Source organism: Bison bison, unplaced genomic scaffold (genome assembly GCF_000754665.1).
Source record: "Bison bison bison isolate TAMUID 2011002044 unplaced genomic scaffold, Bison_UMD1.0 scf7180017864158, whole genome shotgun sequence".
Taxonomy (NCBI): domain Eukaryota; kingdom Metazoa; phylum Chordata; class Mammalia; order Artiodactyla; family Bovidae; genus Bison; species Bison bison.
The window spans coordinates 1,676,828-1,695,438 of record NW_011494730.1 but is presented as its reverse complement, the minus strand read 5'-3'; the positions used below and the strand labels follow the sequence as shown (position 1 = coordinate 1,695,438).

General features: G+C 38.6%; 1 protein-coding gene across 4 annotated transcripts in view; it reads left to right on the top strand.

Annotated features, from left to right (window-relative positions):
• Nucleotides 1–18,611, top strand: part of ZMYM4 (zinc finger, MYM-type 4) — a 163,543-nt gene that overhangs the window by 9,701 nt on the left and 135,231 nt on the right. Inside the window, exon 3 of one of the 4 annotated variants that reach the window (XM_010841194.1) lies at nt 3,287–3,330. The exons of the other annotated variants lie outside the window; for them this stretch is intronic. Within the exon in view, the coding sequence (XP_010839496.1) occupies nt 3,298–3,330 (33 nt within the window). The 5' untranslated portion in view covers nt 3,287–3,297. The remainder of the gene's footprint in view (nt 1–3,286; nt 3,331–18,611) is intronic. 4 annotated transcript variants of the gene reach the window in all.

The following is an 18,611-nucleotide window of genomic DNA, read 5'->3' as shown; positions in this document are numbered from 1 at the left end:
TCAAGGCTATGGTTTTTCCTGTGGTCATGTATGGATGTGAGAGTTGGACTGTGAAGAAGGCTGAGCGCCAAAGAATTGATGCTTTTGAACTGTGGTGTTGGAGAAGACTCTTGAGAGTCCCTTGGACTGCAAGGAGATCCAGCTAGTCCATTCTGAAGGAGATGAGCCCTGGGATTTCTTTGGAAGGAATGATGCTAAAGCTGAAACTCCAGTACTTTGGCCACCTCATGCGAAGAGTTGACTCATTGGAAAAGACTCTGATGCTGGGAGGGATTGGGGGCAGGAGGAGAAGGGGATGACAGAGGATGAGATGGCTGGATGGCATCACTGACTCGATGGACGTGAGTCTGAGTGGACTCTGGGAGTTGGTGATGGATAGGGAGGCCTGGCGTGCTGCAATTCATGGGGTCGCAAATAGTTGGACACGACTGGGCGACTGATCTGATCTGATCTGATGCAATATTTTATTCACAGCATTGGACTTTCACCACTTTCACAGGCATATCAACACCTGAGTGTTGTTTCCGCTTTGGCCCAACCTCTTCATCTTTCTGGAGCTTTTCTCTGCTCTTTCCTGGTAGCATTTTGGACACTTACCCTGGGGATTTATCTTCCAGTGTCATATCTTTTTGCCTTCTCATATTGTTCATGGGCTTTTCAAGGCATGAATACTGGAGTGGTTTGCCATTACCTTTTCCAGTGGACTATCTTTTGTTAGAACTCTCCACCATGATCCATCTGTCTTGAGTGACCCAAACCTGTGTCTCCTGCATCCTGGCAATTATTTTCTGAGTCACCAGGGAACCCCCTCAAATTCCACATTTTTAGATATTTATTGCAGCAGCATGCCTCTGTGTTCCAAAGGAACTTGGTGGCTTTAAACAACAGAAATTTATTTCTGCACAGTTCTGGAGGCTAGAAGTCCAAAATCGAGGTGTCAGCAGGGCCATGCCATGCCTGAAGACTCTAGGAAAGAATCCTTTGTCTCTTCTAACCTCTGGTGGCTCCACATGTTCTTTGATTTTTGTGGCAGCATAATTCTAGTCTTTCCCTCCATCTTCATACAGCCTTCTCTTTCTGTTTGTTCTTTTCCGTCTAAGGATGATTGTCATTGGATTTAGGGCCCACCCTAAACGAAGGTGATTTCGTTTCAAGATCTTTATATTAATTATATCTGCAAAGAAGTTTATTTCAAAAAGGTCACATTCTGAGATTCTGGGTACACAGATCTTTTGGGGGCCACAGTTTAACCTACAGCAGGATCTTTTACTTCCTGAGTCCTTTTTAAAGATGATTATTTTATATTTAAACAATTAGTTGAAAAATTTCTTATGTCTTCAGTTAAGTTCAGTCACTCAGTCGTGTCTGACTCTTTGGGACCCCATGGACTGCAGCATTTCAGGCTTCCCTGTCCCATCACCAACTCCATGAGCTTGCTCAAACTCATGTCCATTGAGTTGGTGATGCCATCCAGCCATCTCATGCTCCATTGTTCCCTTTGCCTCCTGCCTTCTATCTTTCCCAGCATCAGGGTCTTTTCCAGTGAGTCAGTTGTTCACATCAGGTGGGTAAAAGGAGCTTCAGCTTCAGCATCATTCCTTCCAATGAATATTTAGGACTGATTTTCTTTAGGATTGAATGGTTTGATCTCCTTGCTGTCCAAGGAACTCTGAAGAGTCTTCTCCAACACCACAGTTCAAAAGCATCAATTCTTAGGTGCTCAGCTTTCTTTATGGTCCAACTCTCAAATCCATACATGACTACTGGAAAACCATTGCTTTGACTAGATGGACCTTTTTTGGCAAAGTAATGTCTCTGCTTTTTCATATGCTGTCTAGGTTTGTCATAGCTTTTCTTCCAAGGAGCAAATATCTTTAAATTTCATGGCTATAGTCACCATCTGCAGTGATTTTGGAGCCCTCAAAAATAAAATCTCTCACTGTTTTCATTGTTTCTGCATCTATTTGCCATGAAGTAATGGGACCGGATGCCATAATCTTAGTTTTCTGAATGTTGAGTTTTAAGCCAATTTTTTCACTCTCCTCTTTCACTTTCATCAAGAGGCTCCTCAGTTCCTCTTTGCTTTCTGCCATCTGCATATCTGAGGTTATTGATATTTTTCCTGGCAATCTGGATTCCAGTTTGTGCTTCATCCATCTGGGCATTTCTCATGGTGTACTCTGCCTATAAGTTAAACAAGCAGGGTGACAGTTTCCCAATTTGGAACCAGACTATTGTTACATGTCTGGTTCTGTTGCTTCTTGAAATATATATAATGTCCAATTTATGACTTTAATCATTTAACATGTATAAGTCCGTGGCATTTGATACATTAACAGTGTTGTGCAACTGTTACCACTATTTCATCCCAAACAGAAACTCTGTATATTCATTAAGGTATAAGTCTCCATTGCCCTTTTCTCCAGCCTTTGATGTGTTTGCTGCTTATTTTAGGTATTTCATATAAGTGAAATCTTAAGTATTTGACTTTTGGTGTCTGGCTTATTTCACATAGCATAATGTTGTAGGATATGTCAAAACTTCGTTTTTTAAAATGGCTGAATTATGTATATAGCACATTTTGTTTTATCTGTTCCTCTGTTGATACTTTGGTTGTTTCTGCCTTTTGGCTGTTGTGAAAAATGCTGGTGTAAACGTTGCCATACAAGTATTTGAGTTCCTTCCTTCATTTTTTGGTTGGGTACCTAGAAATGAATTTGCTGGGTCACATAGAAATTTTATGCCTGTCGTTTTGAGGAGTCACCAAACTTTTCAACAGAGGCTGCACTGATTTCCATTCTCACTAGCAGTTCATGACTGTTCTGTTTTCTCTGTTTTCATCCTCACCAATACTTGTTCTTTTCTTTTGGTAATAGCGGTCCTGGTGGGTGTGAAGTGTATCTCTTTGTGGTTTTTACCCCCAGTTTTATTGAGATCTAATTGACATACCAGATTGTAGAAGTTTAAGGTATACAGCATAAGGATTTGACTCACATACATCATGAAGTGATTATCATAGTAAGTTTAGTGAACATCCATCATCTCATACAAATACAGACTTAGAAAAAAAGTTTTTTCTTGTAATGAGAATTCTTAGGACTTACTAACAACTTCCATATGTAATATACAGCAGTGTTAATTTTATTTATCATGATGTATATTCATTGTGGTTTTGATGTTTTTTCCAAGTATAATTTACAGTATTCAGTTGGGTGATTAAATTATACAAACATATATATATATATATATATGTATACATTCTTTTTCATATTCTTTTCTAATACAGGTTATTACAAGATGTTGAATATAGTTCCCTGTGCCGTTCAGCAGGTACTTGTTGTTTATCCATTTTTATATACAGTACTGTGTTAATCCCAGATTCCTAATTTATTCCTCATTGTGTGTGTGTTTGTTGTTGTTGTTGTTTTGGCTGCCCTGCATGGCTTGTGGGATTTTAGTTCCCCAGCCAGGGACTGGGATTGAACCTGGCCCTCAGCAGTGAAAGCATCGAGTGTTGAACACTGGACCCCTAGGGAAGTCCCTGTTTTGATTACTGTAGTTTGTAAGAAGTTTGAAACTGGAAGGTACAAGTCCTCCAACTTTGCTTTTTTTTCTAGATTGTTTTGTCTTGGGGTTTTTTAAAATTCATAAGTTTAGGATTTTTGTTGATTTCTGCAGTAGTGCCATTGGAATTTTTATAGGCATTGGATTCAATCTGTGAATCTCCTGAGTAGTATGTTTCATCCCAGCACTATTAAATGTTGTGAATCAGTGAACATGGGATGTCTTCCAGTTTATTTAGGTCTTCTTTAATTTCTTTCAGCAATGTTTTGTACACGTCCCTCAATGTGTAAGTTTTATACCTCCTTTGCTACAATATCAGTCAGAGTAATAGACCACATTGATAGAATGAAGGGAAAAAGCATGATAATCTTTGTTGATGTAGGGGAAATAAAGCATTTGAAAAGATCCAACATCCTTTTACAAACTAGGAATAGAAGGAAACTTTCTCAATATGATAAAGTCTATATATGAAAAATCATAGCTAACATCATTTTTGATGATGAAAGACTGAAAAAATTTCCCGTCAGAGTAGAAATAAGACAGAGATGCCCTTTTTTGGCATTTCTGTTCAATGTGGTATATGAAGTTTTAGCCAAAGCATTTAGGCAAGAAAGAAATAAAAGATCCTAATTGCAAAGAAAGAAGTAAAACTATATTTACAGAGGATATGACCTTGTATGTAGAAGCCTGTAAAAATCCTCCTCCTCCCCAAAAATCAAGCCCTCTGAGAAGTTAAAGTTCAGGATACAAAAAATAAATAACTTAGTTTTATTTCTATATACTATCAATGAACAACCCCAAAAGGAAATTAAAAAAATGATTTTGTTTATATTATAATCAAAAAGAATAAAATACTTGTATTTATCCTTTTGACTTAATTCCAGTAGTCCTCGAGTCTCCCCTTTTGGCCAAAAAGATGTTCCTAGGCTCATTGGCTCATCTTGTATATTACCACTTCAGACTTGGAATTAACTCCAAGTGGGAAATGGTAGTTTATAGACCATAGACTGAACTCAGGCAAGTCTTTTGACTTTGGAGTTTTTTTGAGATGGTATCAGCTGAATATTTCGCATTTACTCCTCAGTCACACCTATGCTTTTCCTTCTGTTTCACCACTTAAATTCTCTTTAAAATCACTGAAATGACCTGATAATCACCAAGTCTAATGGATGCTTTTTCAGAACTTTCCTTTTTTGATCTTTGTTAAACATCTGACCCTATTACCCATTCTTTCCTTGAAACTTCTCCCTTAGGTATAAGATGGCATTCTCGTGGTTCTTCTGTTGAATTGATTCTTTTCAGTTACCTCTGACTTTGCTTGCCCAGTAGGTCTGGTTCCCCCAGCTGCATTTTTGTTGGGTAATTCCTTCTACAGTGATTTTAGCCATTACCCATTAAATACATTATGTGATTTCCTTCCTTTGCTTCTCTGTTGTCTCTAAAATTCAAAATCGGTGTTTCCAAATGTGAGCTTTGACTCACATTTTGATGTCTTGTGAGTATTGCTAACTCAGTATACCTAAAATGGAATTCTCTATATCCTTGACAGGTACTTAATCTTCCAAATAGTGCCCTATTCCTTCTGAACCTGTTTTTCTTCCTGTATTATCACCCAACTTAGAGACTTCTGAGTCATCTTGCTTATTCCTTTCCCCTTATCAATCCAGTTTAAATTGGTAAATCTTGTTGAGATTATCTGAAATTATTTTTAAAACTTCAGTGCTACTGCCAACACCCTAGTTCTAGTACTTAAAATGCTTTGTCTTTTTACTTTCTATGCCTTTACAATTCTTGTTTTCCCTTTCTGTAATCTACTGTTTCCTATTCCCCATTCATTTTATACACTGGAGACTGAAGTATCTTCAGAAATGAAAATCTGTTCATCTATAAGGTAACATGTTGACCCCCTCACTATTCTAATTCCCTTAGATACTCTTTGAATTCTCTCCCTGTGGCAAGAGGCAGGTTGCTTCACAGCTCTTACTCTCATCCTGGAAGTTTTCTTTTCCTTCATGGGAGAGTTTCTTTCTGGTTGTCTTTGCTGCTATTATGTTACCTTGGTGGGGGTTCTGCTTGGGCTCTACAACCCAAATATGGAGACAAAATCTTAGCTTAATTCCACCCAATACAGCTGAGACCAGACTATGATTTTTCATACAGGACTATTAAAAAAGTTTGCTTTTAACTTTTAATAGAGAATGAGATGGCTGGATGGCATCACTGAGGCAATTAACATTTACTTGGGCTAACATCGGGAGGTGGTGAAGGACAGGGAGGCCTGGTGTGCTGTAGGTCATGGGGTCTCACCGAGTTGGACACAACTGGGTGACTGAACAACAACAGTTAAAAGTTTAGCATAGTAGGAGGGAATTCGAAAACAAATATAGCTGGCTTTTACATAGGCTGATCTAGGAGAAATGGGTAACATTTACCTACTAAGCCTTCAGCTTATTGTCTAGTGAATAGAGGATGTCTTCTCTTTGCAACCTGGAAGCAGTTTGAGATCTGAGGGAAAGAACTTATTTCCAGGATGAGAGTAAGAGCTGTGAAGCAACCTGCCTCTTGCCACAGGGAGAGAATTCAAAGAGTATCTAAGGGAATTAGAATGGTGAGGGGGTCAACATGTTACCTTATAGATGAACTTATTCCTCTCTCCTTTCTTCTGAGGATCTAGCATCCTGACCTGTAATTTCTTGTTTTTTGGCTGACTAACATTGGGACTAGTTCACTTCAGGAGATTCAGTCTCCTTTCTGCAGAGATGTAGTGTTATGTTAGTCTTTGGCTACAGTAGAGCAAACAGACCAACATTTGTGTAAGACAGATTGGCTTATTCAACATATATATAAGATGTGTCACACAGCCATGGAGTTTCAGAGTTGGACACGACTGAGCCACTGAACTGAACACATGGTTCTAGGTGCTGGAGAAATAGTAATGAACAAGAAAGACAAGGTTCATGCTGGTGGTGGGGGTGCAAGACAGAAAATAAGAAATAGATAAAATAATTTCAGGTAGTGAAGAAAATAAGAGAGCATAAGATAATATGATAGTGAGTAATTGGGGTGGAAACAAACAATATTAGATATTTCTCTAAGAAGCTAGCTTGTGGTTTTTAAATAAGATCTCTTAAAAAGGTTCCTTTAGTTCCTGTGTATAGGGTGATCTTCAGGGAGCACGATGGGAAAGAGGATGAATTAGGAGGCTCTCGGTGTAATTTTTGTGTAAAGGTAACCATTGTTTGAGGAAGGTAGAGATGGTGAGAATTGGTTGTAATACATTTTGGAGATGGAGTCAGTACAACTTGTGGATTGATTGAATAGGGAAATAAGACTGCAGACCTCTGGGTTTTCACCTGGATGAGCTAGATACTTCGTGGCACCATAAACTGAGATGGGAAAATGGAAAAGAATACACATAGTAATGAGGATAAGGGAAGGGAAGTGAAGTGAAAGTCGCTCAGTTGTATGACTCTTTGCGACCCCATGGACTGTATAGCCTGTCATGCTCCTCTGTCCGTGGAATTCTCCAGGCCAGAACACTGGAGTGGGTAGCCGTTTCCTTCTGCAGGGATCTTCCCAACCCAGGGATCGAACCCAGGTCTCCCACATTGCAGGTGGATTCTTTGCTGTCTGAACCAGCAGGGAAGCCCTGGAGGTTTTACCAAGATAGGAAGAAACTGTTATTTCCTTACATTAGATTACTGGTCTAAATTGCTTGTGATAAGAATATAACAGCTTCACTGTAAAGTATACATCAGAGTCTCAACTTTGATATTGTTGAGGTTTTGAACCAGGTAATGTGTATGGGGTAGAGCGAGTTGCCCTGTGTATTTTGGATGTTTAGCAGTATACCTGTTCTTTACCAACTGCATGCCAGTAGCACTGACTCCCCATTGTGAGAACTGAAAATACCTCCAGGCATGGCCAGATGTCTCCTGAGGGGCATGATTGCCCCTCGTTGAGTACCACGGCTCTAGATATAGCCTAAAGACCTATCAAATGGCTCCAACTACTTTTCATTCCGTCCTCTTATATAAATTCTGTCAATACAGCTATGTTGATTGACATGCTACTTTTCTTGCTTTTGTGCCTTTTAAAAAAATCGTGTTTTATTCAGCCATAATTGTTTCCTGATTTTTTAACCTAAATTTTTATCCTGAGCACTGCTTCTGTTACTAAAATATGCTTGTAAACATAACTTTAATGGCTTTAAAATGATAATATTTTAAAGTTGTAATACTTTATAACTTTAAAATATTTTAAATTGTAATAATCTGTGGTATAGATAGACCATAATGTGGGAATATCCTCCAATTCTTAGGTTGTTTAAAATCTTTTCCTGTTAAAAGTGAGGCTAAACTGGCTGGATGAAGCACAAGCCGGAATCAAGATTGCTGAGAGAGATATCAACAACCTCAGATATGCAGATAACACCACCCTCATGGCAGAAAGCAAAGAAGAACTAAAGAGCCTCTTGATGAAAGTACAAGAGGAGAGTGAAAAAGTTGGCTTAAAACTCAACATTCAGAAAACTAAGATCATGGCCTCTGGTCCCATCACTTCATGGCAAATAGATGGGGAAACAGTGGAAACAGTGAGAGACTACTTTTGGGGGCTCCAAAATCACTGCAGATAGTGACTGCAGCCATGAAATTAAAAGACGCTTGCTCCTTGGAAGAAAAGCTATGACCAACCTAGACAGCTTATTAAAAACCAGAGACATTATTTTGCCAGCAAAGGTCCCTCTAGTCAAGGCTATGGTTTTTCCATTAGTCATGTATGGATGTGAGAATTGGACTATAAAGAAAGCTGAGCGCTGAAGAATTGATGCTTTTGAACTGTGGTATTGGAGAAGATTCTTGAGAGTCCCTTGGACTATGAGGAGATCCAACCAGTTCATCCTAAAGGCAATCAGTGCTGAATATTCATTGGAAGGAGTGATGCTCAAGCTGAAACTCCAATACTTTGGCCACCTGATGCAAAGAACTGACTCATTGGAAAAGACCCTGATGCTGAGAAAGATTGAATGCAGGTGGAGAAGGGGACGACAGAGGATGAGATGGTTGGATGGCATCACTGACGCAATGGACATGAGTTTGAGCAAGCTCCGGGAGTTGGTGATGGACAGGAAGGCCTGGCGTGCTGCAGTCCATGGTGTCACAAAGAGTCAGACATGACTGAGCGACTGAACTGAAACTGGCTAAACTGGTTGGGGGATGTTGGGACCACTGAGTGATAGCCAAGGGTTTGAGGTTTCCTCCTGGGATAAGAAAAATATTCTAAAATCGATTGTGGTCATGGTTATGTAACTCTGAGTATACTAACACTCATTGGGTTGTGTACTTTAGATGTGTGATGTGAATTATATGGCATCTCACTGAAGTTGTTATAGAAAAAGGTTTAAAGCAAACAGCCTTCTGTGTAACTTTCTACAAGTTTTTTTTTTAACTTTTATTTTTGGTTGTGATGGGTCTTTGTTGTTGGTCACAGGTTTTCTCTAGTTGCAGCAGGTGGGGTCTGCTCTTCATTGTGGTGCACCGCTTTCTCATTGAGGTGGCTTCTCTTTTTTCGGAGAACAGGCTCTCAGCACACGGGCTTCAGTAGTTGGGGCACAGAGGCTTAGTTGCTCTGTGGCATGTGGAATCTTTCTAGACCAGAGATCGAGCCTGTGTTCCCTGCATCGGCAGGCAGGCTCTTATCCACTGTACCACCAGGGAAGTCTGATTGTGTGTAACTTCTGTCTGTAACTCTAGAAGTGAAACTACTGATTCAAGGCATGTGAAAATATATTTACGGTTTACTGAGGTATTCTATATGGAGTAACATTTATCCCTTTTACTGTACAGTACATTCTGTAACTTACTGAACTACCAACAGAGTCAGGATCCAGAACAGTTCCATCAACCCCCAAACCCTCATGTCCCTTACAGCCAGCCTTTCCCCTACCTCTGCCCTGATCCGTTTTCTCTTCCGCAATTCTGCATTTTCAGAAAACCATATAAATAACATCATACAGTATGCAGCCTTATGAATTTTGTTTTTTTCACTTAGCATAATGCATTTGAAATTTATCCATATTGTTGCATGTGTCAGCAGTTCCTTTTTATTGGTGACTAACATTCCTTTTTGTGGATGTACCAAAATCTATCAACTTGCCAGTTGAAAAACAATTGTATTGTTTCTAGTTTTTGGTGATTATGAGTAAAGTCATAATAAATATTTGCCTATAAGTGTTTTTTATTTGGCTGCCCTGGTCTTTGTTGTGGTGTGCTGACTTCTCTAGTCGTGCGTGCAGGCTTCTCTTTGTGTAGTGTGGGCTTCTTGTGTTGTGGAGCTCAGGCTCTAGAGTGCGTGGAGTTAATTGCACCATGGCATGTGAGATCTTAGTTCTTCAACCATGTCCCCTGAATTGGAAGATGGATTCTTAACCACTGGACCACCAGGAAGGTCCCTGCCTATAGATTTTTTTCTTTTCCTAAGCACTATATTATTGCAGGGATATACCATAACACTTTGCTCTTTCAAAAAAAGTTTAAAGCAAAGTATACAAATGGGGAAAAACCCTTCATTTTCAAGAAGGAATTAATGAGGAAAAAGCTTATTACGTTGGGTGTAATTTCTTTATACTTGTTCATAATGAACAATGAATTTGAGGCAGTTTATGAAAAGATGTATAGGGAGAAAAGATTAAAAGAAATAAGAACCATAATAGGAAAATATAGATAATTCTAATGTGATTGATGAGAGAATACGGTTAGGTATGTATGTGCCATTATTAACTGGAGCAAACATTACTGAATCTGCTAAAAAAAAACCAGTATCTTCTAGCACTTATTCTAAAAGTAATTTCAGACGTGAATCTTCAGTAGGAGACTCTGAGTAAAGGAACAATAACATCTGCTTTTCAACAGGAAACATCAGTCTGAACTTCTTGCTTATAGGTTTTTGTATACACATACATTTTCATTTCCTTTGGGTAAATAATTAGGTGTGGGATTGCTGGGTCATGTATGTTTTCTTATGTTGCATTTTAAGAGTTATTTTTGTATTTTGGATATAAATCTTTTACTTGATATGTGTTTTGGAAGTATTTTTTCCTAGTCTGTGGCTCAACTTCATATTCTTAAGTATTTTTCAAAGAGTAGAAATTGAGATTGAAGTGGGTGAATACACACACAGACACAAATTTAATTTTGTGGGAATAAGCACGTAGATCATGTCAAAGGACCCAATAGAAAACATCATGATGTATTTCTTTTTTTTTGTTTCAAAAAAAGCAACTTGTTATTGAATTATAGTTGATTTACAGTGGTGTGTTAGTTTCAGGTGTGTGGCAGATTGACTCAGTCATACATGTATTTATCTATTTTTTTCATATTTCTTTTCCATTATAGTTAATTACAAGATACTGAACATAGTTTCATGTGTCATACAATAAGTCTTTGTTGTTTATTTAGTATAGAGAAGTGTGTCTCTGTTAATCCTACATTCCTAATTTATCATTCCTCCCTTTTCCTCTTTGGTAACCATAAACTTGTTTTCTATGTCTGTGAGTCTGTTTCTGCTTTGTAAATAAGTTCATCTGTATCATTTTTTCAGATTCCACATGTAAGTTTCTAGATCATTCATATTGCTGTAAATGACATTATTTCATTCTATTTTATGGCTGAGTAATACTCCTTTATATATTTTCATATATATATACACACACACACAGGCACGCGTGCACACATACCACATCTGGTTTCTGCATTCATCTGTCAGTGGACATTTAGGTTAATTCCCTGTGTTTATGTCAAAGAGTGTTCTGCCTGTGTCTTCCTCTAGAAGTTTATAGTATCCCGTCTTATATGTAGGTCTTGAATCCATTTTGAGTTTATTTTGTGTATAGTGTATATCTGATTTCACTCTTTTACGTGTAGCTGTCCAGTTTTCCCAGCATTACTTGTTGAAGAGGCTGTCTTTTCTCCACAGTACATCCTTGCCTCCTCTGTCATAGATTTGTCAGACATAAGCATATGAGTATATTTCTGGGCCTTCTGTCCTCTTCCATTGATCTAGTGTCTGGTTTGGTAATTTGAGTTTGATTACTGTAGCTTTGTAATATAGCCTGAAGTTAGGGAGTCTGATTCCTTCAGCTTTATTCTTCGTTCTCAAGATTGTTATGGCTATTCAGGATCTTTTGTGTTGCCATACAAAATTTAAAATTATTTGTTCTAGTTCTGTGAAAAATGCCATGGTAGTTTGATAGGGATTGCATTGAATCTGTAGATTGCCTTGGGTAGTATGGTTATTTTTAACAGTATTGATTTTTCCCATCCAAGAACACAATATATCTTTCCATTTGTGTTGACTTCAATGTCTCTCATCAGTGTCTTACAGTTTTTGGAGTACAAGCTTTTTGCCTCCTGAGGTAGATTTATTCCTAGGTATTTTATTGTTTTTGGTGTAGTGGTAAGCAGGATTGTTTCTTTAATTTCTGTTTTTGATAATTTGTTGTTAGTGTGTAGAAATGTAAAAGGCTTCTGTATGTTAATTTTGTATTTGGTAACTTTACCAAATTCACTGATGAGTTCTAGTAGTTTTCTGGTGGCATCTCTAGGATTTTCTGTCTATACTATCATGTTATCTGCAGACATTGACAGTTGTAGTTCTTCCTTCCCATTCGGATTCCTTTGTTTTTCTTTTCTGAGGCTGTGGCTAGGACTTTCCAAACTGTTGAATAACAGTGGTGAAAGTGTCCTTCCTTGTCTTGTTTCTGGTCTTCGAAGGAATGCTTTGAACTTTCCATTGTTGAGTGTGATGTTAGCCATGGGTTTGTCATATGTGACCTTTATTATGTTGAGATATGTTCCCTCTGTGCCTGCTTTCTAGAGAGTTATTTTCAATGGATAGTGAGTTCTGTCAGAAGCATTTTCTGCATCTATTGAGATGATTCTGTGGTTTTTATTCTTTAGTTTGTTAATATGATGTATCATATTGATCTTTGGATATTGAAAAATCCTTGCTTTCCTGGGATAAATCGCACTTTATCATGATGTATGATCCTTTTAATGTATTGTTGGGTTTGGTTTGCTAGTATTTTGTTGAGGATTTTTGTATCTGTTGTTCATCAGTGATAAGTTCACTTCAGTTGCTCAGTTCTCTCTGACTCTTTGCGACCTCCTGGACCGAAGGATGCCAGGTTTCCCTGGCCATCACCAACTCCCAGAGCTTGCTCAAACTCATGTCCATTGAGTCAGTAATGCTATCCAACCATCTCATCCTCTGTTGTCCCCTTCTCCTGCCTTCAGTCTTTCCCAGCATCAGGATGTTTTCTAATGAGTCAGTTCTTCGCATCAGGTGGCCAAAGTATTGGAGTTTCAGGCAGCATCATTCCTTCCAATGAATATCAGGGCTGATTTTATTTTAGGATTGACTGGTTTGATCTCCTTGCAGTCCAAAGGACTCTGAAGAGTCTTCTCCAACACCATAGTTCAAAAGCATCAATTCTTTGGTGCTCAGCTTTCTTTAGAGTCCACTCTCACATCCATACATGACTATTGGAAAAAACATGACTTTGACTATATGGACCTTTGTTGGCAAAGTAATGTCTCTGCTTTTTAATATGCTGTCTATGTTGGTCATAGCTTTTCTTCCAAGGAGCAAGTGTCTTTTAATTTCATGGCTGCGGGCACCATCTACAGTGATTCTGGAGCCCAAAGAAATAAAGTCTGTCACTGTTTCCATTGTTTCTCCATCTGTTGCCATGAAGTAATGGGACTGGATGCTGTGAGCTTCGTGTTTTGAATATCGAGTTTTAAGCCAGCTTTTTCCCTCTCCTCTTTGACTTTCATCAGGAGGCCCTTTAGTTCTTCTTCGCTTTCTGCCATGAGGGTGGTGTCATCTGCATATCTGAGGTTATTGATATTTCTCCCAGCAATCTTGATTCAAGCTTGTGCTTCATCTAGCCTGGCATTTCTCATGATGTACTCTGTATATAAATTAAATAAGCAGGGTAACAGCATACAGCGTTGACGTACTCCTTTCCCAATTTGGACCAGTCTGTTGTTCCATGTCTGGTTTTAACTGTTGCTTCTTGACCTGCGTGCAGATTTCTCAGGAGGCAGGTAAGGTGGTCTGGTATTCCCATCTCTTGAAGAGCTTTCACAGTTTGTTGTGATCCACACAGTCAAAGGCTTTGGCATAGTCAATAAAGCAGAAGTAGATGTTTTTCTGGAATTCTCTTGCTTTTTCTGTGATCCAGTGGATGTTGGCAATTTGATCTCTGGTTCCTTTGCCTTTTCTAAATCCAGCTTGAACATCTGGAAGTTCTCAGTTGAACCCTAGCTTGGAGATTATCATCAGTGATACTGGCCTGTAATATTTTTTGTGTGTGATATCTTTGCCTGCTGTTGGCAGAGGTGTTCCTTTCTCTGCAATAAAAAGCAGTAGAGAAGATAAATGAAATTAAAAGCTAGTTCTTCGAAATGATAGACAAAATTGACTAACGGTTACCCAGACTCATCAAGAAAAAATGGAGAGAGCTCAAATCAGTAAAATCAGATGAAAAAGGTGAAGTTGCAACTGACTCCACAGAAATACAAAGGGTCATAAGAGACTACTGTGAACAGCTGCTGCTGCTGCTGCTAAGTCACTTCAATCGTGTCCAACTCTGTTCGACCCCATAGACAGCAGCCCACCAGGCTCTCCCGTCCCTGGGATTCTCCAGGCAAGAACACCGGAGTGGGTTGCCATTTGCTTTTCCAATGCACAAAGTGAAAAGTGAAAGTGAAAGTGAAGTTGTGCCCGACTGTCAGCAACCCCATGGACTGCAGCCCATCAGGCTCCTCCGTCCATGGGATTTTCCAGGCAAGAGTACTGGAGTGGGTTGCCATTGCCTTCTCCACCTGTGAACAGCAGCATGCCAATAAAGTGGACAACCTAGAAAAAGTGGACAAATTCTTAGATACAATCTCCTAAGACTGAAACAGTAAGAAATAGAAAATATGAACAAACCAGTTATCAGTACTGAAACTGAATCAGTAATTTAAAACAAACAAGTCCAGGATCAGATGGCTTCACTGGTGAATTCTACTAAACATTTAGAGAAGAGTTAAGATCTGTTCGTCTCAAAGTCTTTTAAAAAATTTCAGAGGAAGGAACATTTCTGAAGTCATTTTATGAGGCCACCATCACCCTTATACTCAAAGCAGACACATTTATCACAAAAAAACAAAATTCCAGACTAATATCACTGATGAGCATAGATGCAAAATAGTCTTCAACAAAATACTAGCAAACTGAATCCAGCAATATATTTGAGAGATCATACACACTGATCAAGTGGGATTTATCTCATGAATATAAGTATTTTTCAATATCCAGAAATCAATCAATGTAATATACCACATTAACAAATTGAAGAATAAAAACCATGGTGTATTTTTCAGAATCCCCTGAAGGAATTCACCACCCGTCCCCCCTTTACAATACACAAATACCCATCCAGTTTCTGTCTATCCCAGACCTTTTGAAGTAGAATATGGGGGAGAAAGTGGAAGATTGCAGAATAGGAACCATTGACAGTAGAATTTGGCCCTGGTCCTTAGCAGTAACAACAGTTTGTGTTTCCTTATGTATAAAATGGAAATAAAGACACTCTAACTCTCTTAGTAGGTTTCAGTAGGTTAGTGCACATGGAATACATTAGGTGGTGATTTCTAAAAGCAAAGGGAAAGAGTAAGAGCCAAAGATCTTGTCATGGAAGGCTTTCAGATCATTGCCAGAAACTGGTAGTGAACATTACTCTTTTCTTCCTTTCCATTTCTGTGTGGTGCTTGAATTATTTAAGAAGCAAATGTTTGTTTCAGTTTTTCTCTGGTTCAGTCCATTTATTCTCCTGAAATTGACTATGTTGTTTTCAGAAGTTCTTGAATTCTAATATAGCATAGTAAATTTTTTGCTTTTTTATATGCTCTTCATATGAGTTTTGATGAATTTATATCAAAGTTGAAATGGTCCACTAAAGATAGTTTAAAAAAATATGCATGTTTACTGACGTTCAGTTATTTTTCATGCTTGATGTCTTAACATATGTATTGGAGAAGTAAATACTTTTTTTACTGTAATTTTTATATATGAAAAATAATTTCACTTTAATTTAAAGAGTATTCAACCATGATAAAAAGGAAAAAAGGGTCCTCTGCCTGTTACCAAAAGAAGATGTGCTTTGTTTTGTTGCCATTTGTTGGATGAAAGGAGTAAAGAAAGGCCCCCAAATAGTTATTTTTCAGTTCAGTTCATTTCAGTCGCTCAGTCGTGTCTGACTGTTTGTGACACCATGGACTGCAGCACACCAGGCTTTGCTGCCATCACCAACTCCCGGAGCTTATTCAAGATCATGTCCATCGAGTCGGTGATGCCCTCCAACCATCTCATCCTCTGTCGTCCCCTTTTCCTCCTGCCTTCAATCTTTCCCAGCATCAGGGTCTTTCCATTGAATCACTTCTTTACATCAGGTGGCCATAGTATTGGAGTTTCAGCTTCTGCATCAGCCCTTCCAATGAATATTCAGGACTGGTTTCCTTCATGATGAATGGTTGGCTCTCCTTGTAGAGAGTCAAGGGATTCTCAAGAATCTTCTCCAACACCACAGTTCAAAAATATCAATTCTTTGGTGCTCAGTTTTCTTTCTTTTTTTTTTCTTTTTTTTTTAAATTTTATTTTATTTTTAAACTTTACAATATTGTATTAGTTTTGCCAAATATCGAAATGAATCCACCACAGGTATACCCGCGTTCCCCATCCTGAACCCTCCTCCCTCCCCTCCCCTCCCTCTGGGTCATCCCAGTGCACTCAGTTTTCTTTATAATCCAACTATCACATCTGTACATGACCACTGGAAAAACCATAGCTTTGCCTAGGTAAACCTTTGTTGGCAAGTAATGTCTCTGTTTTTTAATATGCTGCTGAGGTTGTTCATAGCTTTTCTTCCAAGGATCAAGCATCTTTTAATTTCATGGCTGCAGTCACCATCTGCCATGATTTTGGAGCCCAAAAAGATAAAGTCTGACACTGTTTCCACTGTTTACCCATCTATTTCCCATGAAGTGATGGGACCAGATGCCATGATCTTCATTTTCTGAATGTTGAGCTTTAAGCCAACTTTTTCACTCTCCACTTTCACTTGCATCAAGAGGCTTTTTAGTTCTTATTGGCTTTGTGCCATAAGGGTGATGTCATCTACATATCTGAGGTTACTGATATTTCTCCCGCAGTCTTGATTCCAGCTTGGGCTTCTCCCAGCCCAGCGTTTCTCATGATGTACTCTGCATATAAGTTAAATAAGCAGGGTGACAGTATACAACCTTGACGTACTCCTTTCCCGATCTGCAACCAGTCTGTTCCATGTCGGGTTCTAACTATTGCTTCTTGACCTGCATACAGATTTCTCAGGAGGCAGTAAAGTGGTCGGTATTCCCATCTGTTTAAGAATTTTCCACAGATTGTTGTGACCCAAACAGTCAAAGGCTTTGGTGTAGTCAATGAAGTAGATGTTTTTCTGGAACCCTCTTGCTTTTTTGATGATCCAAAGGATGTTGGCAATTTGATCTCTGGTTCCTCTGCCTTTCTAAATCCAGCTTGAACATCTGGAAGTTCATAGTTCATGTACTGTTGAAGCCTGGCTTGGAGAATTTTGAGCATTACTTTGCTAGTGTGTGAAATGAGTGCAATTGTATGGTAGTTTGAGCATTCTTTGGCATTGCCTTTCTTTGGGATGGGAATGAAAAGAAACCTTTTCCAGTCCTGTGGCCACTGATGAGTTTTCCAAATTTGCTGGCATATTGAGTGCAGCACTTTCACAGCATCATCTTCTATGATTTGAAATTGCTTAAATGGAATTCCTTCACCTCCGCTAGTTTTATTCGTAGTGATGTTTCCTAAGGCCCACTTGACTTTGCATTCCAGGATGCCTGGTTCTAGGTGAGTAATCACACCATCCTGGTTATCTGGGTCATGAAGATATTTTTTTGTATAGTTCTTCTGTGTTTTCTTGCCACCTTGTCTTAATATCTTCTGCTTCTGTTAGGTCCATACCATTTCTGTCCTTTATTGTGCCCATCTTTGCATGAAATGTTCCCTTGGTATCTAATTTTCTTGAAGAGATCTCTAGTCTTTCCCATTTTATTGTTTTCCTCTATTTCTTTGCATTGATCACTGAGGAAGGGTTTCTTATCTCTTCTTGCTGTTGTTTGGAACTCTGCATTCAAATGCATAATATCTTTCCTTTTCTCCTTTGCCTTTTGTGTCTTGTCTTTTCTTAGCTATTTGTAAGGCCTCCTCAGACAACCATTTTGTCTTTTTGCATTCTTTTCTCTTGGGGATGTTCTTGATCACTGCCTCCTGTACAAATGGTTTGTTAAAAGAAAAAGTGGCTTGTTTAGTGTGAGGAATACAACTTTTAAGAGATTTCTACTTGATTACTACTTTGCTTAACCTTTGTTATGAAAATTTTCAAACATAAATGTGAGTAGATAAACTAATGCTCATGTATTCATCATTCATCTTTTTAAAGATTCATCAACTTTTTGCCTCATTTTTCATCTATTCTTCCCACATTTCTTTCCCTACAATATACATGTGTGTATATGTGTGTGTGTGTGTGTGTGTGTGTGTGTAAAAAGTATTTATTTGGCTACACCAGGTCTTAGTTGCAGCACACAGGATCTTTGATCTTCATTGTGGGCATGTGGAATCTAATTACCCAACCAGGGATCAAACCTGGGCCTCCTGCATTCAGAGCGCAGAGTCTTAGCCACTGGACCACCAGGGAAGCCCCTCCCTGTCATATTTTAAAGCAAATCCTGGACATACGTTTTTTTACCTATTAATACATAAAATATGTATCTCTGAAAGATGAGTCTCTTTTTTACAAAAAATAAGCCATAAATACCATTATCGCACTTAACAAAATCATTAGTAATTTTTCAGTTTCACTTAATACCCTGTTCAACTGTTGAAACTGTTTCAGAAAGTTAGTAGCTAAAATAAGATTTGTGTGTTGC